General features: G+C 42.7%; 2 protein-coding genes and 1 long non-coding RNA gene across 3 annotated transcripts in view; 2 read left to right on the forward strand and 1 right to left on the reverse strand.

The window, feature by feature from the left end:
• CCNY (cyclin Y) overlaps positions 1-15,784 on the forward strand; it is a 38,575-nt gene extending 22,791 nt beyond the window's left edge. The window contains exons 5-9 of the mRNA XM_083580025.1: positions 758-815; positions 941-1,060; positions 9,359-9,525; positions 11,265-11,427; positions 12,150-15,784. Coding sequence (XP_083436151.1) covers positions 758-815; positions 941-1,060; positions 9,359-9,525; positions 11,265-11,427; positions 12,150-12,266 — 625 coding nt within the window. The 3' untranslated portion in view covers positions 12,267-15,784. The remainder of the gene's footprint in view (positions 1-757; positions 816-940; positions 1,061-9,358; positions 9,526-11,264; positions 11,428-12,149) is intronic.
• Positions 1-27,259, reverse strand: part of LOC310746367 — a 345,446-nt gene that overhangs the window by 114,340 nt on the left and 203,847 nt on the right. The window lies entirely within an intron of this gene.
• GJD4 (gap junction protein delta 4) lies at positions 17,100-26,729 on the forward strand. The gene is made up of 3 exons (XM_083577520.1): positions 17,100-17,452; positions 18,869-20,011; positions 22,616-26,729. Exons 2-3 carry the CDS (start codon positions 19,948-19,950, stop codon positions 23,791-23,793), a joined length of 1,242 nt encoding a protein of 413 aa, XP_083433646.1. The 5' UTR covers positions 17,100-17,452; positions 18,869-19,947; the 3' UTR covers positions 23,794-26,729.

The following is a 27,259-nucleotide window of genomic DNA, read 5'->3' on the forward strand; positions in this document are numbered from 1 at the left end:
ACATCTATTAGGCATTGTGTGAAGTTTCACAAGAACTTAAAACATAAAATAAATGGGAAAGACTTTCACATTATGTTTGAGGTGTGTTTTTTTTTTAAATTGTCCAAAGCAGTGGCTCCCAGTTAGCTAAGTATGGCGGACCCCGTGTTTTCAAAAGCTAAACCATCGACCTCCTGCTTTTGAAAAATTTGATAACTTTATGGTAGTTTTTGTTATGTGAATGGTGCCACAGACCCCCTGGGTGGGTTGCACAGACCCCTCCTGTGGCCCATGGGACACAAGTTGGGAATAGTAAAACAACCCTCTGTCAACAGCATTTAAATTTGTGCTTCCACAACCAAAACTATAAGCACAAGTTTCTGTAATGCTTGTAGTTGTTTCTGTAGAGCAGCCTTCCCCAACTTGGTGCCCTCCCATTGTTGTTGAACTCCAGTTCCCATCGTCTTTGACCATTGGCCCTGCTGCTTGGGGCTGATGGAAGTTGTAGTCCAATAACATCTGGAGGGCAACACAATTAATTGGAAATTAAGCAATTGATTAATTTAACGTGATAGGGCAATATTTGCATGAGATGAAACTTTATTATTGTCCACAACCATGTGGCTCTTTCATATACATTACTGGAGCAGAGAGAAGTGATTCCCAGTGTATAGAGTTCTTTCATTTTGCCATAATAATAGTTTTCCACTTCCTCTTCTTTCGCCCTCCATGGCGTAACAATTTTGTATTTTTCTTTTTTTCCTGTTCTCTCTTTCAGGGACACAGATGGAAGGATGCTCCTAGATATTTTTGATGAAAACCTCCACCCCCTTACGGTAAATATCATCTGCCTCATTCTTTCATTTGTTTCTTCTTGAGGTGCATTCTACCCACCCCTGTTAGTTGCTTCAAAGCCATGGATTGTAGTTTGCTCACCTTTTAAATAATGCTGTTCCTGCAGAAATCCGAAGTGCCGCCAGATTATGACAAACATGACCCAGAGCAGAAGCAGATTTACCGCTTTGTGCGGACGCTGTTCAGCGCCGCTCAGCTGACTGCTGAATGTGCCATTGTCACCCTGGTGAGTATGCAAAGCCACCGTGCCGTCCTCTAGGTTGAACCATAACTCATTGGGGAAGGACCATATCTCACTGGTATGCACCTGTTCTGTGTGCAGAAGATCCTGGACCACAGGTCCTGCTAGCTAGGAATGGTGGGAGTAGTAGTCCCATCAGCAGCTGGAGCCCCAAGTTTGGGAAGTACCGGTACCTGGATTTGCTACTGCCTCTTTAGGATTGCCCCGATGCCGCTTCTGGTAGTACACACTCTTAAGGCATATTGTAAAACCACATGCCCCGGTACAGGTGCCCATCCCTACCTTACTGTATGCTTGTGAAACATGGACCACTTATAAATGCCATTTCCAACTCCTTGAAAGATTCCATCAATGGTGTCTCCAAAAATGTTTACACGTCACTTGGGAAGACAGGCAAACTAATGCCAGTGTACTGGAAGAAGCAAAGATCATGAGTGTCGAAGCAATGATTCTTCAACGTCAACTTTGTTGAACTGGTCATGTTGTTTGGATGCCTGATTATCGTCTTCCAAAGCAACTACTCTATTCTGAACTTAAAAATGGAAAGCGACATGCTGGTGGTCAACAAAAGAGATTTAAAGACTCTCTCAAGGCAAATCTAAAAACATGCGGTATAAACACTGACAGCTGGGAAACACTGGCCTGTGAGAGCTCCAGTTGGCGAACAGCCTTTACCAAAGGTGTTATGGGCTTTGAAGATGCTCGAACTCAGGACGAAAGGGAGAAATGTGCTAAGAGGAAGGCACGCTTGGCAAATCCACACCATGATCAACTCCTGCCCAGAAACCAATGTCCCCACTGTGGAAGGACATGTGGATCCAGAATTGGCCTCCACAGTCACTTATGGACTCACTGTTAAGACTGTGTTCATGGAAGACAATCTTACTCGGGTACGAGCGATCGCCAAAGAAAAAGCAGCCCATCTTGAGGCATGAACATGATCAGCGTGGCATATCACAATCATTGATTTTCTCTTGGGGCAGTAAAGTACAATTTTTTCCTTGTAAAGAAATTGAGTGTTGTATGCAGCAAGGCACCTATGATTGGGGTGTTTTTGGGTGTGTGTATGAATGGGGAGGAGAGTTGTAGCCATTGCTATACAGTGGTACCTCTGGTTACGAACTTAATTCTTAACCCGAAACTGTTCTTAACCTGAGGCGCGCTTTTGCTAATGGGGCCTCCCGCTGCCGCCGCGCCCTCAGCACATGATTTCCGTTCTCATCTTGGGGCAAAGTTTGTAACCCAAGGTACTACTTCTGGGTTAGCGGAGTTTGTAACCTGAAGTGTTTGTAACCCGAGGTGTTTGTAACCTGAGGTACCACTGTATACAGTAAGGGAATCTATTTAAAGAGGGCTTAGCCTAGATTATAACTTGGCTGTGCGAAGGGATACTGTTACACTCTGCCCCGGTGATTGATTCATATAATACACAGGTGGGGGTTGTAGTCGTGCAGGCATCCTGTGGATGTTAAAGTCTGGAACTTTTCCATGTTTGTGTGCGGCTGATTGTAAATCATTATAGCTTCAAGCAAAGAATCTTGGACAACTGTCAACAACAGACAGGAGCATTAATAAAAGCTGATGGATGCACAAAGGGCTGCGTGAGTGACTGGCACACATTTGTGGCTGATGCGAAGTGAGGTCTTTTTAAAAAAAAGAATTAATCCTGCATACGCATCTTGCTGGCGCGTGCTGGACTATCGAGCAATGTTGATAGCTGAGGGCGAGGGTCACCCACCTAAAAATAAGCCATTATTGCTTAAAGATCAAGCAGGCTATTGCAAAGCTGGACAAGGTTCAGAAAAGGGCAGCCAAAACAATCAAGGGTCTGGAGCTCTCAGGAGCTGAGCTTACACTATTTGGGGCTTTTTCGTTACGGAGGAAAAAGGCAAGTAAAGGACTGAGGGCTGATAAAGACATGTAAGAATATGCACAGTATGGGAAAACTCACATGCATCGAAGGAAGCTGCACATCGAAGGTTCAGCTATTACTTCGCAACACATATCTGAAATATGGGATTTGATGCCACGATGGCCTCCAGCCTTTAAGAGGTTTGGACAAATCCATGAAGGCTAAGTTTATCGACGGCTGTCAGCCACAATGGCTCCGTTCTGCCTCCCTCCATAGGCAGAGCTCATATAGCTCTGAGTACCAGTTGCTGGGAGCTGCAAGAGCAAAGGTTTTATAGATGCAAAATCTTTGGCTGACCCCATCAAAAGTCTTGAAAGCAGATTGTCTGCATGCAGAACCCCTTCTCTGTCCACTCACTGTTGCTCTGATTTCTGCTGTCTTCCTATTTTCCATATCTCCCAGTGTGTGGCATCAATGGCTAGAAGATTGCAGCCAGGGAGACCTCAGCAGAGGTCCCTGTACCCTGGACAGCTCCAGGCAGGGCTCACGCTGACTGCCTGGTGGAGACATGTCTCTTCAGCAGCCTCTTACACTTGGAATGAGCCTTATATAGGGACCGTGTCTCAGTAGCTACCTGTGCCTTTGTGAAAGGTTCCTCTTAATTTAAAGGGCCCCAGCCTTCTTCAGCAGACTGACGTCTGACAGAGAAGGTGAGACTTCAGTTTCACTGGGGCTTCTGAAATGGACTCCTCCAAATCCAAGGAGACCAGTGCAGTGTTCTCAGGCTGGAGGATTACTGGCTGCATGGCTCTTCTGGCAAAAGCATTTCCAGTAGTTAAGGAGTTTCTGGGATCTGCTCCGAGGGCAGTTCCCCTTTTGAATAGCCAGGCTCATCCAGCAACGAAGGGGAGCCCAAACACAGGATTGTCCCAACAGCCAGGGTTCAAATCTTGCCACTGGCTGATCACACATTCTCACCTAACCTGCCTCACAGTGTGGTTGTGAGGATAAAAGATAACCATGTGCAATCCTGAGCAATTTGCAGGAAGATCAGAAGGAGGAAGGAAGGAAGGAAGGAAGGAAGGAAGGAAGGAAGGAAGGAATTTGTGATTTTTTTTAATGCTCCTTTAAACTGTACTTTCATTTTTGTCTCCTTGGTCAAATAAGATGTGATGGCAGCAATATGCAATAACTTTATTTTTTTACTATAATGTTGATGGTTTTTTTTCTGTTTTCAGCTTCTTCTTTTGTCTGCTTCTCTTAAACAGGCAAAAACCTAAGTGATGCTAGGGTAGCTCCATTCGTAACCAAAATTAAAAGGAACACCAATTAAATTTGCAATAAGTGTCTGAATAAATTGTATTTTATTCTATAACAGAATTATAGATAAATGCATTTTATGTTCCTAAAGTAATAAAATGACCTTAGCTCTGTAAAGGGTGCTGAAGAAAGTATTGCCTATTTTTCAATCCTGCCCCCCCATTTCCATTTAAAGCTACACATTTTTTATGATTCATAATTTTCAAAGAATGTACATATCTGTTCTAAAGAAAGGAGAGCTGAACTCTCTTTCCTTCCTCAGCTTATTTGTTGATCATCTTTACAAAATAGTCCTCTGAGGTCAATATGGTTTGGGGATGTCTGATAATTTGGGGGTGCTTACGGACTGCTGTGGTGGAGCTATTTCACTGTGCTGTCTTCCTGTACCATCCTGCAAACATGCATATGAAAGAACCTACTTGGAAGACCCAGTAATATGTTTCTTTCCCATCCAAGGAAATTCCCTCCACATCCAGAGTTGTGGTGGGAAGAAAAATGAGTTTGAGTGTCAGTCTGCAAGGAGGCATTCCATGGAATGGAAGAGGGTTCTTTTCCCCTCACCCAAGGAATTTGGATATGGGACTGCATGGGAGGGGAGAGGATACAGTATCCCTCACCCAAGTTCCCCCCTTTTGTGTTCCATACACCGGAATAAATCACTCTAATTGGAATTGCTTAAACTCAACCCTGCTTCACACAAGGCCCACTGCTCTATCATGGCCAGATTCAGTCTCCAATTGTGAGCTACTTGGATCCATGTTCTTTGCGCAGTCGCTGCAAAATCAAGTTGCCCTGCAGCCCTACATCTGGAAAGATGGAAAACATGACCTCGGACCGTATGTACAAGAAGCTGTGCTCCTTGCTTTGAAATTGGGAGACACCTGGCTGAGTCCCCTTCAGTGACGAGGCCTGCCAGGAACAGAACGCAAAGAACATTAACTAGCCCTTTCCTTACAGGATTCCAAAACCACATCAAATATATTTCCAAAATCCTGTCAGTGGGAAGAGCCTGTGGGTGGTGCTAGGCCAATAAATCCTGGTTTGAAGAATTAATGATTATTCTGTGTTAGCTTGTGGTTCTCATTTTACAAGCATGAACCCCCAGCTCTTCCGAGCATTGTTCTGAGGCTCTCTGTCCTTAGGTTTCTTCATGCAGTCTTCTCCTTCATACTGTAAGTGGATCCAAGGTCTGTTGTGTGCTTTTAAATAATAGAATAAATAATTTTTTATTTATACCCCGCCCTTCCCGGTTCAAAAACCGGGCTCAGGACGGCTAACAACAAATTTAAAACAATTATAAAAGCAGCATAAAATACAGTATAAAAACATGAATAACAATAAAATTAAAAATTAAAAAATCAATTATATAATCCGCAGGGCTAGCTGGCTGAATTGGTCCTACTTTGAGACTTATCAACCAGTTTACAATATTTCTCCAGGGAACTTAGACCTTAACAATGCAGTCGAATTTACTCTACACATTTGCTTTCTTGCACATAACATTTTTAGTTGTGAGCAAGCTTCCTTGCTTGATCTCTCTGCAGTAGACCAAAGGTTGACCTGAATCCGCAGCTGCATATTTCTGTGTTGGCATGCGGACAAAAGAGATGTGTCAACCCCTCTTGAGACATTTCACTAATCGCGCTGAAATATTTTTTGTTTTCTTCAGATGTTTCATCTGAGGAGAAATCTCCAGATTTGCCCTGTAGGTAGAATCTGGTGATAGCTTGTTTTAATTATAAAAATGTAAGCACAGTTTTACCCCACCCTTCCTCCCAGGAGCTCAAGGTAGTGCACAGCAGGGCTGGCTGCTGCTCAGGACTTCCTCTGCATAGCCTTTTGTCAGATTCAGTGGGATTTGCTGTAGCCACTAAGCTAGGTGAGTTCTTCCTTTGCACTGGAAGGACGGGTCTCCAGCAGGGAAAAACTAGGAGAAGGGCAAATTGCCAGCCCTCCGTGCCTTTAATTAAGTTCTTTCAATTAAAACCTGTTTTAACTCTACAAGAAAAGGCATATCGTAATTAAGCACAAACTATGTAATTTTTCTCACCGCTTCCAAAGCTGCCAAGAGATTTTGTGTTCTATAGGTGATGAAATTAAAACGGGAGGGAAAGACAATTAAATTATGATCCCACATGCATTAAAAGCCTTAATGAACATTAATTGAATGTTATGAATTTTATTTTTCAAATTGCTGACTGAAATGCTTTTGGGGTTTTTTTAAACTAAAATGCAGTCATAAAGCTAGGTGTTTGTTTGTTTTTTACTTTTTGAACTACTTTTATCTGTTTATAAGAATATTTCTATACCATCATCTCACAAAATATCAGGGTGGTGTACAGCAATATATATATATCTTTGGTAACAAACAAACAAACCCATATATAACAGGTGGGAGAAAGGCTTGAGATATATGAAATTCTTTGTGCATTTACTATACCTGGGAGTTAGGTTTTTTGAACAGAGTTGGGCCTTGCTTCTGAGTGAACAGATAATCCTGTTAAAATAGGATCTTGGTGTATCCTGTGACTCCATTACAATGGGCCAGGAGCAGTAATATAAGCGAGTGGCAACAGTCGTGCATTAGAATACCAGCAACACCATTCACTCAACATGCAGTGTTGAACATAGAATAAGTGGAAAGTTAGCTCTGGGGGAAAAACATAGAAGTGACTTCTCACTCTGCCTGCCAGAAAACCCTAAGAGGAGCCGTGCAGGATCAGACCAAAGGCCCATCTGGCCCAACATTCTATTTTCACTGTGGCCAACTAGATGCCAATGAGAAGCCCATAAGCAATATTTTTGTTGCCTCAGATGTTTAATAGCTACAAACCACAGCTGACTAAGCTCAATTAGGACATCTTTAAATAAGGTGTTTTTATATGAGGATATTTGATAGTGGAATGCTCACTAGGGCAGTCTGCAATGAAGCATGAAGAACAGGCTCGTGAATACTGCTTTTGGAGTGCAATTTGCTGACGTACATACTGAGTTTCTCCCTGATAACATTGGTTGAGTTTAGTGGATAGGATTCAGGCCCTGAAGCCTGCAAAAACCGCTCCCTGGAGACATTGACTATTGCTTGTTTGGAGAAGAAGCTCTATTTCCTGAAACCTCTTTCCTAAGCATTGCACAGCAAACACACACACACACACACACACACACACACACACACATCCATATCAATGGAAACAGTCATTAGGTGTATACACCTAGCATTCTAGCAACCTTGGCCAAGAGGCAGTTAGTATTAGAAAACACAAAGATGGGTGTGAAGTGGGTGTGTAATAATAACACACATATTTCTGAAGTGGAGGATGATGCATACTGCAGGAACACCTGGAATTACATGTTTTGCATCAGAACCGCTAGAAATATGCTTCCTCTGATATAGGATATAATGTTTTAATTGAGTGCATCTGATGTTGCCAGTTGTAGAGGCCAAGGCAGATATGACACTGATGATTGTTTTATTATTTATACACACACACACACACACACATATATTGATTTTTCAAGTATAAATTTATAACAAAACCAATTACATTTCCATATACAGTCATACCTCAGGTTGAAGTAGCTTTGGGATGAAAATTTTCGGGTTGCGCTCCGCGGCAACCCAGAAGTAACGGAGCGCGTTACTTCCAGGTTTCGCCACTCGTGCATGCGCAGATGCTCAAAATGACATCACGTGCGTGCGTGGAAGCGGCAAAATGCGACCCGCGCATGCGCAGAATCGCAGTTCCGTGTTACGTTCGCTTCAGGATGCGAACGGGGCTCCGGAACGGATCCCGTTCGCATCCAGAGGTACCACTGTACAGAGATTTCTCTTAATTTCGCGACTTCCCCCCATCCCCTTTGTGGGTCCTAATGTCAGTGTTTCCAACTGCATATTATATAGTAATCTATATTTTGGATCTGTCCATATTATCCATCACATTTGTTACAAGTGCGATTAGAATCCTGCTAATGTTTTCATCTGCTTACAGTGGTCTCCTAAATAAATAACACCGATGATTGTTTTAATCACGGTTACATTTGCAAGCAGCTGAAGAGATCATGTGCTCCCTTAGGGCTTATCTCTCTTCCAGAATACTAATTTCCCCTGCTGGGAAGTTAACCATTGCCAGCAGTTTTAACCATGGTTAGGGCAAGTCAGGGTCCTAGCCTAACTTTTCATCTGATACCTGTGTTCGGTTTCTGTGTTAAGTGGGAACCTAACCTGTGTTAAGTGGCAAGGCACTTCTGGCGCCTTTTGCTGATTGTCACTTAGCTGTTCTACATTGTCCTGTTTAATTCATGGTTGTCCTCCAAACAGTCCTGTCTATGCTAAACTCTCATGTGGCTAAATACCTCAGAATACTATTTCCCCACTTACTTAGATGGCTTGGATTTGAAAATGCAATGCTCGAAGTTACCTTGATTTTTTACCTATGACTCCTGAAGCTGTATTACCATACAGTACTGATGAAAGCTGTCTGTCTGCAGGAGTCTGAAAATACCAGCAGTAAAAGGAGGCTAAATTGCTGTGGTTTTTCTTGAATATGGACCCATGAATGTTGTATCAGGAAAGTATAGGAAGCTTTTGAAATGTAGTTTGCATGACAAGTCTCTAGGGAACAATTATGTGGTAGTAAAGTGATGCTGACAGAGTACCAGCAATCTGGTATTTTGGACCATATGGTGCAAGTAATCACAAGGAGAATGGAGGGAATTAATTTCATAGGATTGTGTTTCAAGGTAGTATATGTGCAGCTGGTGGGAGAGGGAAAATTCCAGTGGCAATAGATATATACTTATGAATCTCTAGAGCATAATCCAGAGGTGAGGAACTGGATTTGACCAGTCCTTCTCTCTACCAATAACTTGGGCCAACTTTGACATCACTATCTTCCTCATTATTATTAAGCCATAGCATGTTTAAATGAAACACATTGTGCATTTTTTAAATAAAAAAAGCCTGCTTACCCATCTCTCCACACACCCCCTTTCTTCTGTTGTTTTCCTTTTGTCTGTTTTTAGATTTTAAGCCCCCTTGGGGTAGGGATGTGTCCAACCAATTATTCGTAAAGTGCCATGAATGAACAAATGAAAATTCTGTGTCTTTTCAGGTATATCTTGAAAGACTTTTAACTTACGCGGAGATAGATATATGTCCAGCAAACTGGAAGCGAATTGTGCTGGGTGCAATTCTACTGGCATCAAAAGTTTGGGATGACCAGGCCGTGTGGAATGTGGACTACTGTCAGATTCTGAAAGATATCACCGTTGAGGACATGTGAGTTCACTGTTCTTTCTGTTGTCCCCATGATGTACAATAGAACTGACCATTATTTTGCCTTAAAAAAAAAATGTTGTTGTTTAAATTTATTATGATTATTCATCTTGCATTGCACACCACTTTTGGAGCTATTTGGTAGAGAAATAAACACAACAGATAAATAAACAAGGTTGGAGCTAGACTAAATTAGTTGAGATTAGGTGCCATTTAAATCAATGGGAAGTTAGCCATAACTTAAGTCCCACTTATTTTTCAAAGAGAAGTAAGTTCAACTAATTTAACTTGGATTCAACCCGCTTAGATGGGTCTTCTGTCTTAACTATTGGCATTCTCACAATGGCTAATAGAAGTACCACTCCGTAAAGGTAAAGGGACCCCTGACCATTAGGTCCAGTCGTGGCCGACTCTGGGGTTGCGGCGCTCATCTCGCTTTATTGGCCGAGGGAGCCGGCGTACAGCTTCTGGGTCATGTGGCCAGCATGACTAAGCCGCTTCTGGCGAACCAGAGCAGTGCACGGAAACACCGTTTACCTTCCCGCCGGAGTGGTACCTATTTATCTACTTGCACTTTGATGTTCTTTCGAACTGCTAGGTTGGCAGGAGCAGGGACCAAGCAACGGGAGCACACCCTGTCACGGCGGTTCAAATCCCTGCGACAGGTTGAGCTCCCGTTGCTGTATAGGAACTGGCATTTGGAAGCACGCTACCTTGGACAGTAGTTGGCTGGTAGTCATTGATAGTCTTATTCTAGTTATGCTTTGCTGCAGGCTTGAATGATGGCAGTCCAACACATTGCAGAGTGGTTTCCTTTATGGTCTGCTTATGTGGGTGCAATTGCTCACGCTTGATGTACCTTGGTGTACCTAAACAGAGATCAAGCAGAATTCTAAAATCTTTGCAACTTTCAAGAAGATGTGGGTTAGTTTTACAGAGTAAGGAGGAAGGGAAGCTTTAGTCAAGCGCATGAAAGAGGAAGAGAGCAGAGGAGGCAAGTGAAGGAGCGGCTTTCAGACTTCATCAAAGTAGGATGGTTCCTTGGCTTACACTCCCTTTGCCTCAGGGTGTTCTGGTTATACCTCTTCTTCCATTGTGAAGCATTGGAGTTTCCTACACAGGTACATCAAAAATGGGGAAAGTCGATCTGAGCTTGTTTATATTTATGTGTGTTAGCTTGAGGAACAGATGCTGCTTTGGAATGAAATTCAACAGTATACAAAAAGCCCTATTTAAAAGCTCATAAAACAAAGAGAATTTGATTCCCCTACAGATTATATTGTGTAGTCCTGTTACAGTCCAAAATTCCTTATACAAGTCAAAATGTGCTGGAACTTGTTTGACCGAGTAAATCACAAGCAACTGAAGCACATGACTGATCTAATACAATTTTATTTTTTTTGTATTGACGACTGAGCATCTGCTGTTAAATTTCATACTTGGCCATTGCTGGGAAGTGAGCCACAAGCATGCAATGGAAATGAATGCTTGATAGTCCATTAACAAACATGAGATAAAAGCTTACGTATGACAACCTTTTGTTGAACCTGAACATTTGGGTGGGTGGGGAGGAGAAACTGTCCCCAAACTGCCTGGGCTGAAGATAGCTCAGGTTCCCATGAGATGTCTGTGACAAGCTTAAAATACGTTTTCTTTCTCTGGCGTCAGCCTGTTATAAGACAAAGTAAATTATTGTCCTTCGGGTCAAGAGTTTAAAACGTGTCTCGCTATTTATTTTGCAGGAATGAGTTGGAACGCCAGTTTCTTGAGTTGTTGCAGTTCAACATTAATGTTCCCTCCAGTGTTTATGCCAAGTATTATTTTGATTTGCGATCCCTGGCAGAAGCAAACAACCTGAGCTTTCCATTGGAGCCGCTCAGCAGGGACAGGGCATATAAACTTGAGGTGAGACCCTTGATCTCCTCCCATCGCAAACACCTTGTGGATGTGGCAAGCTGACCTTTTATTTTGCACTCTCTGAAAAATTTCAAACAAAATGTAAGCCCACTAGAAAAACTTGAGTGCAGGCTTTAAAAAGTGTGTGTGTGTGTGTGTGTGTGTGTGTGTGTGTGTGTGTGTATACACACAATAAACAGAGCAATCAATTTACAACAGTGTCATACTGTACAATAGCAAAATAAATGAAAGAGCAAAGTTGGGATGTTACAGGAGAGAGATGGGGAAGGCAGAATCTCAAACCAGAGAGAGGGGGGGGATCATTGCCATTGCTGTCTGGGTGGGCTACAAAATTGGAGTAATGGAACAGGAAGGGGGTTAGTGAGCACCTGGGTGGGCTGCATGGCAGACAGGCTGTTTTTGGCTTGCTAGGGTCTCAACTTCGCCAGGCTTGGATTGCAAAGAAAGATGGAGGGGCCATAGCTTAGTTAGCAGAGCATGGGCTTGAAAGCAGAAGGTCCCAAAGTAAAGCCATGGCACCTCCAGTTTTTTCGGGAAAGCAAAGCCCAGGTCTAGCCCCTCGTATTTCTAGTTAAAAGGGTCAGGTAGAACACAGAGGATGGGAAAGACTTTCCTCTTCCTGAAGCCTTAGAGAGCTACTGCCAGTCGGAGCAGTCAGTACTAGGCTATTTCACGTGTCTGACCTTTCTCCCTTGCCCATCTCCCTACAGGCCATCTCCCGCTTGTGTGAAGACAAGTATAAGGACTTCAGGAAATCAGCAAAGAAACGGTCAGTCAGTTCGGACAATCTGACTGTAGTTAGGTGGTCACCTGCGATTATCTCCTAATGTTTGAAGTCTTGGATAGTCCTCAGAAATACTGTTTCTATCATCAACTTTGGGAGGGAGGGGGTTGTTATTTTTCCCCCTCGTTCTTTTTCCCCCCTTCTCCTTATTCTTGTTTTTAGATCTGCCTTTACAGTGCCTCCCCCGTTGCGTAGCACACAAGAATAAATATACGGACAGGAGAGAGATGTCAGTACATCGGGAAGAACTTCGGAAGAAAGCTGGTTCTGTTGTTTTGCTGCAGATTTGTTGCTTTTTATGTGAGGAAAAGGCAAACTACATACATATGCTTGGAAGAACAGAAAAGCAAGTGTGTGTGTTATTAAAAAGAAAAAGATCCTCAGCAGAGACAATAGCATGGGAATTTTAAAAACGCACCACAAGATCGGCTTGGAAGAAGCACTATGAGAGAGGATTTTGAAAGTATTTCACTTTCTCTTCAGTGTTTTCCATTGGCTTTCTGGGTTTTATATCTTTTTTCCTTCCTCCCTTGCTGTTTGTCTGGGAGTCGCTTTCCCTGCTTCTGCAAAGCAGCAAGTATGAAGAAGGCAGTATCTACTGTAGCACAAGCCTCCGAACCAGACGCCATCGGTTGTTTTCTTCTCTCCCATCACCTCCATCCTACTCCATCCGCTAGGCTTCCCTTCATAAGCTGTTTTATTAGCCTTTTCTCCCCTTAATTATTATGCATATTTTGTTTCTCGTATGCCTTTATTGTATTTTTTGAAAAAACAAAATTTGACTTGATTTCTAGTGCTGAACCAAAAGTATACAAAAAAAAAAAAAAAGATCAGGTGATTGTTTGGAATTCTTTCTTTTTTTTAATTTATAGCGACCGTGTCCGTGATGCGTTCCCACAGGTTGCATCTCGGATGCTGGCTGCTTCATAGTATATGTGGCTGCATGTGCCTTCCTATGTTCTTTGGGATAGTTTTATTTTTCCTTACTATAAAGTTATGGTTGTTGGAAGGATCCTGGTGAGAGTGGAACTTGGGCCAAGGAGGTGAAATTTGCATTGGATGCAGTAGTCCTTTTTTTGTTTGCAAGTTTTGTCACTGCATTTAGAGATTTAGCAGAGATTAAGTGAGAGAGAAAGTGGGAGAGAGAGAGAGAGAGAATCTTCTTTTGTATGGCAGAGACAGATGATTTCCTTCACTTCCTGGTTCAATGTTGCAAGCAATAGCCTCAAGTTTTTTATATGTTTACTTTAAATGGAAACCAATCTGTTTGTATAAAATAGAAAAAAAAAATGAAAAAAAGAGTTTTTGTTCTAGTGGAAAAGGGTCCATGGAAGAAGAGGGAGGAGGAAGAGAAGAAGAAGAAATCTATATTAATTTTACCAAGTGTTTTGTTACAGGTTAGATTTCAGAATAAAAACCGTTAAAATGCAGTGTAGGTGCTTCTAGAAATTTAAACAAAATGCAAACTGTGAAGAAAATCTTGTTGCTTTGTTGATTATATAGTACTTATGTTGTTGTTACTACTGGTTCCCACCCTTCTTTTCCTTAATGGGATAAACGAGTTGAATTCCTTTTTTATATAAAGCAAATCACGTTATCTCTGAAAAAAAGGAAAGGGGAAAAAGCCTTGTGCTCTATATAAGCATCTATGAATTATTTTGCACATTTTGAGAAGGATGCCATTTTACGATGCATAAGACAAACAAAAACCAAAATCAGTTGTGCAGTAAGTTCCATGATCTTGAAGCTCCACAAATTCTCCTGTGCAAGCCACAGCGAAATAGACGAGGCCTCGTCTTCGATATGTGGCACTTGCTCTACATGCACTACTTGAGTGAAACCATACACACCACATTCCACCAGAGCGTCTTCTGCAGAAACTCCTATTCCATATGTGCACTTGCACCCTGCTCTCCTTGGGTGTTGTGCAGGGCAAGGTATCATCCTGAGCTACTACCATTAGCTTCAGTGTCAGCTCTTGCAGGAGACATGCCCTTACACATTTCTTTATCTGGTCTCATTGAGCCTTAAAACCCCAATTAGGAATTGTTCACTTGACATTTCCGACTCAACTGTTTCATGTGACGAGCACATCCATGCAGCTCTGATTATAGGGAGCTCTTTGCTTCCAATCCCTGCAGGATGCCAAAGAGGAGGTATGTCTGCACACCTGAAAGTTTTTTCTCGATTTCTTCTGCGACAGCTCCTGTTACTAAAGAGGCAACCGAACAACTGCTCCCTACTGGTGTGAGCTGCTGCATAAGAAACAGAAAGCGCTTAATTCTCTCGTGTGAATTCATGTTTCCATCTGGGGATCTTGACTAAGGAGTGCAAGTTAGGGTGGCTTAGACATGCTGGTTCCCAGCAGGCCTGCAGTCAAGGCTCTATCACCTACACAGCCAGCTCCCCAGTCCTGGGTAGCTAGGAGACCTTGGTTTTCTTAGGACAGGAATGGGGAATCTGTGGTCCTCCAGATGGTGGACTTGCATCTCCCACCAGCCTGAACCAGCACGGTCAGGGATTATGGGAGTTGTAGTACAATATTAGAAGAGCCCCAGGTTCCCTTCCCTTCCCTGAGACACTTACCATGCTACTAGCTTGGTTCCACAGTGCCGAATCAGGAACACAGAATGATGCTTCCTCTGTGTTCCCTAAATGTGCTTATGACCCCAGAGCACTAAAGGTTTTTATCAGACAACTGTGTCCTTGATTATGCTATCTGCCTTAAAAGGGTAACACACACTGATGAGGTTAAATTGCTAATAACTAAGTAGAGTTTTCTACTAACATGTATTACATGACATGAAGGTTTTGCCCATCTATGTTCCCCAATCAGTTTAATTCTCATTACTTTGTTATTGTTGTTGCTACTATTTTTATTACTGTGCCAATATAGCAAAACTTCGATTCTATCAAGTTTTGAGGGTCCCCCTTTTGCCTTTGCCTTTTCCTTGACTAGAATGTTTCAAATTTAAAAATTATTTAAAGAAAAGAGAAGAGCGAGAGTGAAAAAGGCCAGCTTTTGTTAGAATTGGGTTACGGTGCCTCTCCCAATAGAAATGTGATTGTACCTGGAGTTGTTTTATCAACAGTCTGCAGAACATTTTGGGGCTGACTTTCTAGCAAGCACAGTTTGCAGTGGGTATAGGACAGCCTTCCCCAACCAAGTCCCTCCAAATGCATTGGATTACAACTGGTTTGGACCAGCGGAAGTTGTAATCTAAAACATCTTGAGGGCAGCAGGTTGTGGAAGGCTGGTGTAAGGGAAGATCAGAAAGAGAGCAAGGTTTGCATTATGTAAAGTTCTCAATGCATCTACTATAATTTTGTGAAATTTATTAAACAACTTTAAAGATTGTATAGTCTATTTATTGTAAAATTTCAAGTGGATTCCGTAAAACCTGGCTCAGTCTTGTTTAGACTATATTGGATATCGTTTTAGCCTTGTGCACTGGATTCTACCTCTGTATAGGAGAATTTTCCATATTCTTCAATTAGTACTGATTCTGTGATTTAACTTGGTTATGTTTCTTGCACTAAAAATTAAAAAACAAAACAAAATCTGTTAAATGTGGGTTTTATTTTTACTTTTGTTAATTTTACATTTTTGCAGTACTTGAGCATTATTATTATTTTCTTAGGGTTCTTCTCTGGATGATTCCATAAAGTTTACTGTTCCTAGGAGATCTGTTTCCCTTTCATCAAAGGTTGCTAAAAACTGCTGGAAAATTCTGGCTTGTTAATATTGCCCTGTGTTTTCAAGCTGATTCACTGCTGTGATTACAAAGGTGTACCCCTATTGCAAAAAGCAAACCCCATTATGCACTCATAAATTTGATCTGTTTATTATTCTATTTACATCCCATCTTTCTTCCAAGATGCTCACTTCTTCCTCTCTCTATTTTATCCCCATGACAATCCAATGAGGCAGGCTAGACTGAAGGACACTGACTGAACCAAGGTTGAGTGGCTATTTGAACCCTAGTCTCCCAGATCCTAGTCCAATATTCTAAGCATCACACTGCTCCAGCTATAAGCAGAACTGATCTAAAAGGACATTGCTTTGCAAAGAAGCATTGGCAAACGGCAGTGCATTTAGATAATTGTAGACTCCGCACTTGCTGGTTTTACTGGGAGCTCTTTAGATAGTAAAGTGCATTACCTTGCTTCCTTCAAAATGAGTTCAGCCAGTTCTAATACATTTGGCGCCCCCTGTCCATTCTCCTGATTGGGACTCTGGTCTTCTGCCCCAAAGTGGCGCCATTGTTTAACACGTGGTCTTGGTGGAGCTGGTGTTGGTCTTGGTGGAAGCTTAGCATGTGGTATTGTGGTATTTCCCTTTTATAGATATGAAAAAACGCTTGCAAAGGTATAGGACATGGTTAGGCAAACTAAGGCCCAGGGGGCCGGATCCGGCCCAATCGCCTTCTAAATCTGGCCCACGGACAGTCTGGGAATCTGTGTGTTTTTACATGAATAGAATGTGTCTGTTTATTTAAAATGCTGGATTATTTGTGGGACATAGGAATTTGTTCATTTTTTTCCTCAAAATATAGTTTGGCCCCCTACAAGGTCTGAGGGACAGTGGACTGGCCCCCTGCTTAAAAAGTTTGCTGACCTCTGGTATAGGGAAAGCCTGCTGAAATCTCAGCAGCAAGAGAGGAGGCTGAATAAAATGTCCGGTGGTTGGAGGGGGGACTTTTGGCTCCTGCCCATGACTACCAAACCCAGAATAAATGATGCAGAATAGTGAAAATTACTGTGGAGAACAGGCCTTCTCCAGCACTTGCGACTACAGAATCCTCTCCCTCTCTTCCCACTTCTCCATTGGAGTTGTCACCCTTGGTCTAGAAATTGGGGGCGGGGGGGGGGAACCCTGCCTATCTCACCTTTTACTCCCCTTTCCTTCAACCTGAAAGAGTAGATAGATTTTGAACACAGTTTTAAATCCTGCATTCCCAGAGTTTCCTTTTGGCAACGCTGGAAGATGGATAAGCAACATGAAGAGTAGGCTGGCCCCCGATCTCTGTGTTTTCGTGTCCTTAATGTGGTCTCTATGCAGTCTCCTAAGACTGTCAGAAAAGAATTAAGGGGAAAAGCGTTTGCTACTTTCTGCAACAGGGGAAGGACAAAGAATGCCTCTCAAAGCTTTGGTTGTTTCTTTGCCGTGATCCACACACTCGCAGTCCTGTGTATGTGACTACTAAAAGAGAACAGGCAAAATTATAGGTAAGTAAACCTGTTTCATAGCATCAGTTCATTTATCGTCGCTTTGGTCTCTGTGCCCTAGTTGAAATGCAGCCTCTGTTTGAGGATATCACTTTTTCTTGCCAAAATCCAGCGGCCATCTTGCCACCATCTCTCTTTCTCAAATGGCTGGAGGGGGTGAAGCTCACACAAAACAGTATCTTCATTCAGTAACTGAATAAACAGATTTGAGCTTTGTCTTTTAACACGGTCACTGGAGAAACCCAAGAATGTGTAAAGGATTCTTATTTTAACTCTGCAGTGGTGACTTATATTTTATTTTTTTTAAAGCAACTTTAATAATGCACCTACAAGGACCCCCCCCCATCACCAAAATAATAAACGCTTGGTGAATGCTGCAATGTGCTTGGGTACCCTCCTCTAGTTACTGCATGGAGAAATGCCATAAAACTACAGTCTCATAGCCTAGGCCAGCAGTTCCATTCAGACAAGGGAGTGGGATGGTGGAAGAAGGACTGATCATTCCTTCTGTGCCAGCTCACTTGATTTCAGCCCTGACTACAAAGGAAGGAAAGTCTCTTCCTCCGAGGCCAGCACAGAAATGTGGTGAGCTGGCAGATAGACAGGATAGAAAGTGAACCACCTTAAAAACTGTTTTCTTCCCGTATGGCTGTCTCGCTGCACAGGATGGGACGAGGTGAGAGAATAGTTGTGTGGCTTGCAGGAAATGGGGCATGGGAGTGCCAGGGACTGGAGTAAGAGGCATGGTTATCCGGATTAGGTCTATGGGCTGGAGATCCTCCTTGCCTGCCATAAGGAAATATAATGTGCAAGATGGGGTAAGAACGGCACCTAACACAGGCTTTGTTACCAATTTTTTAATATTCTTTTTTTCTTCCAAATTCTGAACTGCCTTTCACCCAAACCAATCCCAGAGCTGGGTGTGTTTGTATTAAGGGGACATGATGAATCAATTTATTACGGTCACAGACCAGAGATATGGACATATACAGCAACAGAGGACATGTAAATAAAAATAGGTTAAAATTAAACTCCCTCAGCTAGAACATGGTAAATAATACAGGTGTAAAACCATTGAAATATGTATGTGGCAGGTTGTATCTAGGCTTAGTCCTACGTCCCATTGAAATGATTCATTTTATTGGATCTGCTCTTTTAAGTATGATGGCGGCTGCAATCCTAGCCCCACATACCTGGGCGTATGTTCAATTGAATTCAGTAGGGCATACTTCTGAGGAGACGCAGTTCAGATGGTGCTAACAGTTGGGGAGTGCTGACCCTGCCACCTCCATCTGCCGCCAGAGGCGATTGCCTCACTTTGCCTAATGGTAGGGCCAACTCTGCCAATCGGTTATCTATGGAAAGTCGAAAAGCAGGATGTGAGTGCAATCTCTCTCTTCCATTCGTGTTTCACAGGGACTGCCACACTGCCCCTAATACTTGAGGTAATATATAAGCCACCATGACTAGTGGGCATTGACAAGCCTTATCATCCATAAATGTAAGTAATCCCCTGCTAAAATCGCCTTCCAATGTGGTGTCCACCACAGCCGTAGTTGTAACTAGGCACAGTGTGAGTGAATAAATATTTCCTTTTGTCTGACCTGAACCTTCTGAAATTCAGTTTTATTTGGCTGACCCACCAAGTTTTATTATATCTCCGCACCATGTATAATTTTATATACCTCTCCCATTGATTTCCTTTGAGGGGCGGAATGTGTGAGGAAGGAGATACTGTATATTATGAGCACCTCTGCGGAAGGCATTCCGCACAGACACACTTCTGCCGCCACCTCTCAGCGTTCGTGCTTTTAAAGACCAGGCCGCCCAACACTGAGGGAGCAAGGCAGGTTTCATGTCCCCAAGTTCAGGGCTTTGTTGTCCCACAGGAATAAATTTCCTGTTCATTTACCGAGGAGAGTGAAATAGGAATGTGCAGAGACACCACTGATTTCCGTTGGTGACGCTACCGTGTGACCATCTTTTGGAAGCTGGATTTTATTTCTCGTTTCATATGGCGCTTCTGTAGAGGAAAATGCCATTCGCAGACATAACACTTGATGTTTCAGTATCCTCTTTCCTCACGTTATCCATTTTTATCACTTGTCGGGGGAGAAACAAAGCCGCTTCTATTATTTCTTCCACTGCTTGATTTCTCTTTCACCACTGAACTATCCCAGCAATTTCAGGAGGCTGGAATGCCCCGGGAGAGTAAGAATAGCCGACAATGGCAGAGATAATTCCTGTTGCCTTTTGTCTTCTTGCAGTTGTCGGGGCAGAGGTAAGAGCAATCAATAGGACTGTGAAGTTGTGGTATTTAGCTGGGTCTCCTAAGGAAGGCTCATTTCTCTCTGCAGAGGATTTTGTTACTCCTGTTCCTGGCCAGCTCTCGAATGTTTTTTGCCCTCTCCGTTTAGATCGCCGTGGTTTTTGAAAATGCTCAATTTTTTCGTATTCCTTCAGTAAGTGGGGGATCCCTGCAACTGAGTTCAAACATGGAATGTTGGGATTCAGTCGGCTTTTTAATCATTGCTGTCAGCTACAATGTGACGATTATTGGTGAGTATTAAAAAAACAAAAACCCACATCTTAATTTTTGTTCAGGGTTGGCACCCAGTTCCTGGAAACTGTGTCCTGGTTTTTGTTTTGTGCATGTGTATTTTTGCTTGTTTCTAGAATTCACTCATTTGCATTTTAATAACATTTGCTTGTAAATGAAAAAATTGCTTGATATTGCTCTTTGACGTCTATCCTTTATTTAAATTTAGGGCAGTTTTTGTTCTTTCTCAGTTGTTTGGGGGCTTTTTTTCAGCCGGAACTCGCTGGAACTCAGTTCCGGCACCTCTCAGATGGGCACCAATGCCATTATAGGAGAACACCTCTTTTTCTAGAAAAATAGCACATGAAGACAAATGCAGATGCAAGAACGTGAACTTATTATGCCTTGCATGATAGCCTAGTTTCACTTTTATTAAGCAATTATTTCAACAGTGCAGATCCCAGATGAAAATAAGGAGGCTTGAAGTAATTTGATGGGCAATTGCTGAACCAACTTCTCACTGAGTCCTCTGTTTGATTTTTGAGGCCAATAGCTAGCATGTGTACATCTGGTTTCCCCCTTAACTTTGCCCTGATCGAAAAACTTGATTCTGTCAGTCCTCTTGGTGCGAGTGATTTCTGTGGGTGTTTACACTCACATTGCCTACAGCAATTTGGAGTAAATAAATTAATGAAGGTCATCGCTAAGCTCTTAATGGGTTCAAGGCATTCTAGAATTGGCTCTCTCTAGAGCTGAGATGCCTTGTGTTCCCAAACTGATATGCCGGATTTTTAGTTTCTTAAAATTATGTATTTATGGTATATCTTTCCCCCCTGATTTTTTTCCTCTCCCAGCAAATGGGGCTCCACCCTCAAGGTAGCAAACAAGCAAGCAAGAACAGTACTAAGAGTGCATGCCAAAAGCTTTGCATTTCCTCTGTCTCCATTTCTCTTCTCTTGTGATGAAAAGTTGGGCTTGTTGACCCTCCGATTTCTATCTGTGCAGAACTTCCAAGTCTTTGGGCAAAAGGCCATAGCTCAATGGTAGGGCGTCTGCTTTAGATGCAGAATGTCCCGGGTTCAATCCCCAGCATCTCAGGGCTAAGAAAGAACCCCAGAGAGCTGCTGCCAGTCAGTGTGAACCGTACTGAGCTAGATGAACCAATGCTCTCATTCAGCATAAGGCAGCTGCTTCTGTTCCTATGCTTTATAAAAAAAGGGGAAGGGGAAAAAGCTTCTCTCAAATGTTCACCTGAGGTAGAACATTCACCTATGCTTCAAAATTGGGAAGCCTCTCCTGAGAAATGTTGCCAGGTGCACTTTAGGAGAAATCCTCAAATCGTCTGTAATAATAGCAAACTCTGTTATCTGAGTGCTGCACCCCAGATAGCCAAAGTGTTCCATCCATGAGGTGCTGGAGGAACTGCAGGAGGCTCAAAGGAACCCCAATGTTTGCTGAGGTATTGAAAAACCTTCAAAAAAGTGGGTGCCATAAAGTGGGTGGTGGGGTGGACGGAACACAGGCCAATGAGGACAGAGTACCGTATTTTTCGCTCTATACGACGCACCAGACCACAAGAAACACCTAGTTTTTGGAGAAGGAAAACAAGAAAAAAAATATTCTGAATCTAATATTCTGAAAATATTCATGCTGTGCAGTGAAAGCAGCAATCCCACTTGCTGTTCTGGCTTCTGGGATAGCTGCACAGCCTGCATTCACTCCATAAGACGCACACACATTTCCCCTTACTTTTTAGGAGGGAAAAAGTGAGTCTTATAGAGCAAAAAATATGGTATGTTGTAGTCCGACAATGTTTTGAGTCGGTTAGGTTGTGGAAGGCTGATAATCTCCGATCTTCATCTCATTTCTCAAGGATTTCTACATTATGCACCTCAGCCACTTTCTGCCATGCGAGTCAAGACACAAGTGAAAACCCTTTCACATCCCTCCGTTCCCAATGTGAACAGCAACAGAGCCTTCTCAGAATTTATCATCATAGAATCTATCATAGAATCATAGAGTTGGGAGGGTCCGTGAGGATAATCAGGTCCAACCCCTGCAATTCAGGGATCTTTCGCCCAACGTGGGGCTTGAGTCCGTGCATCTCAGCTGTTGGCTCCCATATACATGACAACAGAGATAAATGGATGTGATCTCAGCTGAGTGTCAGGGGTGAACTCTTAACCAAAGCCCTCTGTTGCTGTATGCATGAAATATCTAGAGTAGGGTTACCATACATCTGGAATTTCCCAGACATAGCTGGAATACGGCAGTCGGAAACAGTGTCCAGGCGGAAATCTCTTAAATCTCCAGGGAAATCCGGATGTATGGCAACTCTTGTTAGAAGTCTAGATTTTGGCGAATTTCCTTAAAAATAGCTCAAAAACTTAAATTTTCAAAAACAACAACACCTCAACAACTTTTGTTTTCATTTTTTGAAATATGGCAACCATAATCTAGCCTCTTGCCTGCGTGTTGGCTGGCTGGCTGGTGTATAAGTGAGCCAATTGGTGAAGCTGGTGTGTGTGTGTGGTTGCCAACCAGGGTAAAAAAAATGCAGGGATTCTACAATACAACACAACTCCTTTAGCGATGACATGTCTACCTTTGTTCTTCCTTTCTAGGGAAGATTTGGTTAACTCTTGTGATCCTGCTGAGATTTATGGTGATATTCTTAGCAGCCTACCCTCTCTACCAAGACGAGCAGGAACGCTTTGTCTGCAACACTTTACAGCCAGGGTGCTCCAATGTGTGTTATGACATTTTTGCTCCCGTGTCCCACTTTCGCTTCTGGCTCATTCAGACTGTGTCCGTCTTGCTCCCTTACGCCATCTTTGGCGTCTACGTATTGCACAAAGTGTGCAGGCAGGTTGTGAAGGCACATTCCGCAGCCTACCGTCGCTACAAAGAGATCAAACCTTCGGCGGGCGGCAAAGTCGCAAAGAAATCGTCCAAAGGGAAAAGGAGCAGAGTCGCCTATACAGGAAACGAAATGGCTGTTCCTGATTTTTCCAGGGCGTATGCAGTTCACCTTCTTCTGAGAATAGTGACAGAGGCCAGTTTTGGAGTGGGGCACTATTACCTCTTTGGATTCTTTGTCCCAAGACGTTTCTCCTGCAACCAAGCCCCTTGTTCAAGTTACGTGGACTGCTACATCTCCAGGCCCACAGAAAAATCCATCATGATGCTTTTCATCTGGGGGCTCAGCAGCCTCTCATTCTTCCTGAGCCTTGTTGACCTGGGCTTTGCCTTCCGAACCAATGCTGTGAGGAATCGGAGAAGGAAGCTGCTGTCAGAAAGTTTCGCGGCTGGAGAGAAATGCAGTCCTGGCCTGCTGCACCAAGGGGACAAGCTAAGCAACGATTTGCTGGGGGGCCAAGGCAACACAGCCGTCACTGACAACTGCAGCAACTGTTTGCTTGGCCGAGAGGTGAAGGAAGTGTGCTCCTTTCAAGCTGTGTTCAATCCTCAGCAAAAAAATGGCCCTAACCTCAACAGCAGCAACAGTAGCAACAAATCGTGTGTTGGATCTGCCCACCAAGAGGGAAAAGGGGTGTCTTTCCATGACAGTGAGCAGCCAGAGATCTCCTGTGAGCAATTGAGATTTGAGCAGCCGCCAGGCGTACTCAAAGGAGCGTTGGTTTTTAAAACCCTGGACGGGTGCCGTTATGGAGCCCATTCGCCTACAAGTAGCCACAAGCCCTCGGTTCATTATTCTTCCCTTGAGAGAAAGGCTTCGGATGTCCAATCTGTCTGCAGCAGTGCTGGCTGCTCCAGATCCAAAAAATCCGAATGGGTGTAAAATGTCAGAATAGAATGGCAGAAAAACTACTACCAAATACTGCCAATCTAAAGAACAGTGTAGGAATAGTCTCCTTGGTTGAATTGCCGTTCTGTGCATGCATCTAGATGGTTTGTTTTCTTTTACTAGGGAGACTCGCTAATGAAGTGTACATGCATGCTACATCTGGAGGTGCTTATTTATACATTTTGGCCACAAGCACAGAGTAGCTAAAGCAAAAGGGGAAATAACTAAATCTTCCCACATGTTTGCAATTGGATGGGTGGGGGCAGCAAGGCTCTGGTTGCTGGATGTGGCCCCTCCATCAACTGGCTACCCACTCTGCATTGGGAAGAAGATCTGAGGAGTGGATCCTGCTCTGTGCAGACAGGCTCCTCATGCGATTTAGAACCCTGTGTGGTTGGGGTACAGAGTCACACAGGGAACCTGTGCATGTTGATGGGGCTCCCATCGTCAGATCTTTCTCCCAATGCATGGATGGGGGAGTGGTGCTGATGGAGACCCAAAGTAGAGGTGAGGAGGTAATCATAAAAGGGAGAGCCCCTGTTAAGAATGAATGAATGTGCATTTTTGAGGCAAAATTCAGGACTCTGAGAATATTGGCTTGTGTGTGTGTTTTACAAAAACCCCCCGAACATGTTTCTGGACTTAATGATCACAAGATAAGCTCTAAAATGCAGATTGAAATATCTGTTGAATTCTCAGAACTCCAAACAAGAATTTCTGTGGTCTTTACTGCTCTGCCTAGCTCTCTCTTTTGCATCTCCTCCTCTGAATAGCAGAAATAGAATACTGTGGTACCTCTGGTTGCGAACGGGATCCGTTCCAGAGGCCCATTCGCAACGTGAAAAGAATGCAACCCGCAGAGGCGCATCTGCGCACACACAGGTTGCAATTCGCCGCTTCTGCACATGTGCGTGATGCCATTTTGCTCATCTGCGCCTGCACAAGCGGCGAAACCCAGAAGTAACCCTTTCTGGTACTTCTGGGTCGCCACGAGACATAACCTGAAAGAACATAACATGAAGTGGACGTAACATGAGGCATGACTGTTTTTTTGTTTTTTTTCTAAAGCAAATCCACGCACCAAGACTTGGATTGTGGAGTCGCATAGCTTGGATTCCCCTTGTTCAAGAAGCTGGTTTTAAAAAGGGCCCATTCACTTTCAAGGAGGGATTGAGGATGGGGGTCCCAGGATGCCTTGATTCCTCTGATGGAACTTGCATGCCTTTTGGTGTGAGATTTGGCTTAGTTGCAGAGAAGTCATTGTAAGCAGTATGTTTTGAATGCTTAGTAGGAGTCCTTTTATTTTCAGCTTTTGAACAATTTAGAAGTGCATACATGGCAGCAGCTACAAAAGGAAAGTTGGGGGGAGAGAGGAAATGTCCCACATTTGTTTATGTCAATTCGCCATTGCTCATTAACCATTAAAATATGTGTACAAAATGTGCATTGACAAATACTTCATTCATTTCCTGTATATTCCGACATTCACAATTTCAGATTTCTTTTAAAAATAATAATTACTATTTATTAAATTTATATACTGCCCTTCACCCGCAGATCTCAGGGCAGTTCACAACATAAAACATAACATTTCTTCACTCATTCTGGAATCACTTAGGTGTCAGAAGACATACCACTTTGTATTTTAAAAAAAGAAAAATTCATCTTGAAAAGCATGTGTTCTGTAAAAGTGCACAGAATGTAGTAGATCAGAACAGAATATGGATTGCTCCGAACGTCAGCTTTCATATTTGAAAGAGAAAGCATCTAATCTTCAGCATTTGTGAAACGTATGCTTGAAGGTGTGGGGACAATGCCTGCTGAAAAATTCAAAATTTAAGGTTGGTTTAAAATGTCTAATGGTCAGAGATGGGGTTTCAGTGCTCCAAATGGCAACATTTATCTTCCAAACCTGCATCATGACAATTGGTTTGGTTGCATGACGTCCAACATTAACAGAAATATATAGCTATGGAGTGGGATTATTCTGATATCTCAGCCCTATTTATTTTTCTCTTGCTGGAATTTTGGAAAACTTTGCTTCTGATCCATTTAACCCCAAAATGTGCTAGAAGTGCAATTGCAGGCCTGTCTGTGCTATTAAAATGGAATCTCCCCTTTAGTACAATCAGGTAATTGGCATACTACTCTCTAGAAGAATTGGAAGAGTGTAAGATTTAAACCTTGGTGTTGCAAATAAGTCAGTAGATGTTTAATTTCAATGGGTCTACTCTTCGTATGGCTATTATTGGATTCAACCCTTTACCTCCATGTTGTCCACCCTAAGAACTAGCAGATATCTTAGCAGTGTAGAAGTTATTGAACATGTTCTTGCTACATTGACAACTGGATGCATACAAAAGTTGGCCTTGATAAATTCTACAGCATTGCAAACTGCCCAATGTTTTAGGATGAGTCTGATAGACCAGACTGTGAAAGGATGCCTAGCTTATAACGGAAGAGTGTAATCAAAACTCTTCTAGAAAATTTGGATGAATTTCCTGTGAATGAAATGGGGAGGCTATCTCATTCTGCCCAATTTGATTTTCTTTTATTTCCCTTCTTTTTCCTGTTCTCTTATTAATCATTTTAGCTACTGCCTTTTTTTCAGACAAGTGTGGTTTCAAGACTGAACTTGGGTTTTTGTTGAGGGTTACCAGGGAAGGTGGTAGGAGTTGCGACCCTCTTACACTTTGCTAATCTGGTATTGGGTTGAAATGCACCACAATTAATTCATGGTTTTAAAACATCAGTGTGAGATATTTGTCTTGTAGTGTATTGGGTGAGTAGGTTTATACATTTTTTAAACCTCTTTGAGAGTTACTGTTACCTCTAAAATCAAGAATAGGTTTTCATTTCATCAGGTTATGGATGAGCTGGAGATTTTAGTATTATAGCATTAAAAAAACAATAATATTGCTAATATTTTACACATCTTGCTTTTATGTGTTACTATTCCGAATGTTCTCACTGGAGTAGGATAATAATCCCTAAAATATAAATTCTCTACATAGATTCAAAACGAAACAAAAACTGGTTAATTATCATAGCTAACTGGCCTGAAGATACATTTCCTTTCAGTTGAATCACTTTTACTAGATATTTATGAATTTCATCCTTTTTACCAGCAGAGGGCATGGTGCAAAGTTCTGTTCTCTTATTCCATGGAAGGGAAAACATTAGGATACTTCTTGCTCATTGTGATGGGATGGTGAGCTGCTTGTGCGTAAAATCCTGATCCCTCAGAGTTTGGCTAAGTTCCCAAACCTCTGTCTGTGATGGAGCTCCTTAAGCATGGCTCCATCAATCGCTCGTTGAATCGGACAGTGGGCGTTTACGGAACTTCTTCCAGCATAAAAGCTCCTTGACGGAAACGCGTCTTCTGGACTCTCGGCGTGACAGTTTCCGCCGAGGAGTGGGTGTGCCTACGGGAGGTCCTGAAACCTCTCCACTGTTCCCG

This window comes from Podarcis filfolensis (assembly GCF_964270895.1).
Source record: "Podarcis filfolensis genome assembly, chromosome: 12".
NCBI classification, from domain to species: Eukaryota; Metazoa; Chordata; class Lepidosauria; order Squamata; family Lacertidae; genus Podarcis; species Podarcis filfolensis.

Coding starts and splice junctions, on each gene's coding strand:
- GJD4 (XM_083577520.1), top strand. CDS start 19,948: ATGGAATGTTGGGATTCAGTCGGCTTTTTAATCATTGCTGTCAGCTAC. Junction 20,012..22,615: donor CTACAATGTGACGATTATTG/GTGAGTATTAAA, acceptor CTTCCTTTCTAG/GGAAGATTTGGTTAACTCTT.